Source organism: Tupaia chinensis, unplaced genomic scaffold (assembly GCF_000334495.1).
Source record: "Tupaia chinensis unplaced genomic scaffold, TupChi_1.0 Scaffold000178_1, whole genome shotgun sequence".
NCBI classification, from domain to species: Eukaryota; Metazoa; Chordata; class Mammalia; order Scandentia; family Tupaiidae; genus Tupaia; species Tupaia belangeri.
This window is the reverse complement of record NW_006159653.1, coordinates 1,815,007-1,817,355: the sequence shown is the minus strand read 5'-3', so window position 1 is coordinate 1,817,355 and position 2,349 is coordinate 1,815,007. Positions and strand designations below refer to the sequence as shown.

At 62.4% G+C, this 2,349-nt stretch overlaps 1 protein-coding gene across 1 annotated transcript in view; it reads left to right on the top strand.

The window, feature by feature from the left end:
- Positions 1–1,336, top strand: part of ZNF598 (zinc finger protein 598, E3 ubiquitin ligase) — a gene marked incomplete at its 5' end in the record, with an annotated part of 10,107 nt that extends 8,771 nt beyond the window's left edge. Inside the window, 3 exon segments of the mRNA XM_014587032.1 lie at positions 1–94; positions 205–355; positions 448–1,336. Coding sequence (XP_014442518.1) covers positions 1–94; positions 205–355; positions 448–801 — 599 coding nt within the window.
- Positions 1,337–2,349: the final 1,013 nt, after the last annotated feature.

Here is a 2,349-nt window from a genome sequence, read left to right as displayed (position 1 = left end):
CGCCTCCCATCAGCAAGCCACCCCCTGGCTTCTCCGGCCTCCTGCCCGGCCCCCACTCAGCCTGCACCCCCAGCCCACCCCCTGCCACAAAAGCGTAAGTGTGGGTGGGCTGCTGCCTTACGTCATGGGGTGGGACAGGGTGACCTGAGCCAGGCCAAGACCGAAGCCTCTCCCTCGTCCTCCCTATCTGATCTCGGACCCCAGGCCCAGGCCGACACCCGTGGCTCATGCCTACCTGGTACCTGAGAACTTCCGGGAGAGGAACTTGCAGCTCACGCAGTCCATCAAGGACTTCCTGCACAGCGATGAAGCCCGCTTTGGAGAGTTCAAGAGCCGCTCGGGGGAGTTCAGACAGGTCAGGCTGCCGGGAGGAGGCAGGCCGGGAGGCGGCCATCTGGGCCAGGCCGGGCCGGGCTGGACATAATCGGTCTGGCTCTCCGCTGTCAGGGTGTGATCTCCGCGGCTCAGTACTACAGGACCTGCCGGGACCTGCTTGGACAGGACTTCCAGAAGATCTTCCGTGAGCTACTCGTGCTGCTGCCTGATACGGCCAAGCAGCAGGAGCTGCTGTCAGCGCACACAGACTTCCGCAGCCAGGAGGGGCCCCCGGGCCCTAGGTCCAAGAGGAACAGGAAGAGCCCGTGGCAGACCCGTGCCCAGCAGGCAGGCTTGGACTGCTGTGTGTGCCCCACCTGTCAGCAGGTGCTCGCGCACGGAGACGCTGGGAGCCACCAGGCACTGCACGCCGCGCGAGATGACGACTTCCCCTCCCTGCAGGCCATCGCCAGAGTCCTCACGTAGCTGCCACCAGTGTGGGCAGGTGCTGGCATGCGTGAGCTCCTCCCTCCTGCCTTCCTCCTCTGGGCTGTGGCTGCCAGGCAGCCAGGTAAGGCCCTGGCGAGGCCTTCCGCCCAGGCCTTTTGGTGCGCCAGGCCTGCCAGGTGTGACCAGGAGGTCCACCCCGCCCCACCAGCACGCGTCAGCGGAGTGCGGCCCCTGCTAGAGCAGGCCCAGCCTGGTTCCTGCTGTGCTTTTGGAGGTGCCAGGGGAGGGGGAGCCTAGAACGGGACCAGCCCCCGCTGTCAGCCCAGCCTGGGCCCTCCTGGCATGGCACGTGCAGCCTCAGCCGGCGTGGGTCCTCCGGAGCAGATGGGCGTGTCGTGTAAACAGTTGGCTCTTTCACGATTCAGGAGCGTTCAGGATTAAAAGCAGACACGAAATTGTGCTACTTGAAGTTGAGTCTTTTTACAAGACAAGCTGAATCTGGGATCTCAAACTGCCTCTGACCTTTTATAAGACAGTTTATCTTCAAATAAATTTATTTTGCAATAACACACGTAGCTGATGTTCTGAGCCTCTGCCTTCTGAGTCTATCCCAAAGCCAGGGCACTCTGAGACTTGCCCACCTCCAGCTCGGGTGGCCAGCCAGCAAGTTCTGGGGTGAAGAAAGGCCTCGGGGCAGCTGGGCCGCCGGGGTTTGCTCTCAGGCCCCGGGCCCCATCCAGGCCTTGCAGCCACAGGTGTGCTGGGCCGGGCACTTGTCCCTCTACAGAGCTCTGCGGGGTGGGGAGCAGTGTGGAGACTGGGGTCACTGCCACAGAGCAGTGAGGTCTCTCCATGAGATCTAGAGGTGATAGGACCAGGACCCCTGAAATCTGCAGGGGGGCTCTCTCTGCTCATCGGAGGACTAGAAAGCTCCCCATTCTACTCCAACACATAAATCATGGGAAAAGTGTTTAAATACGTGGCCGTGTTCAAGTAAGGTGAGGAAAAGGCTCTTCGAAGAGATGGAGCTGTTTATAGAATAAGCAGAAGTGTGCACCAGTGTGAGGCAGAGGGGCCTGCAGAGGGGCCGGGCCCAGGCCACACAGTTGCATGGCTGCTGCTGGCCGGAGGCCAAGGACTGGGACCTCAGTGGCATCCCGAGGACGGCCCTGCTCAGACCACCAGCTGGCGAGGCCTCCCTCCAGCAGGCTGCTGAGGTCACCTGCACCTCCAGCACGGGAGCAAGGTCTCCCCTGGCCTATGTCCTCAGCGGGTTGCAGGGATCCTGAGCAAGACCTGCATGGCAGAGAGCCGAGCACCGAAAAGAACTGTCAACGCAGGCTGCGTGAGGAGCCCGCTCCGAACTGTTCCGTGTCTGCAGTGGAGCGCGTGTGAACACCACCCAGAGGGAGAGTGAGGGAAGAGCACCCACCACGGGGATGAGTCACCCCACGATCTCCCCGTCCTCCAGTCTGTGGGATCCTGGGTACTCAGGTATGGGCCCAGCGTGCTTCAGGCCAGCTGGGCTGGGGATTCAAACTGCTCCTGGGTGGGGCCCGGCACTGCAGTGGGCTAGCCTGCTGA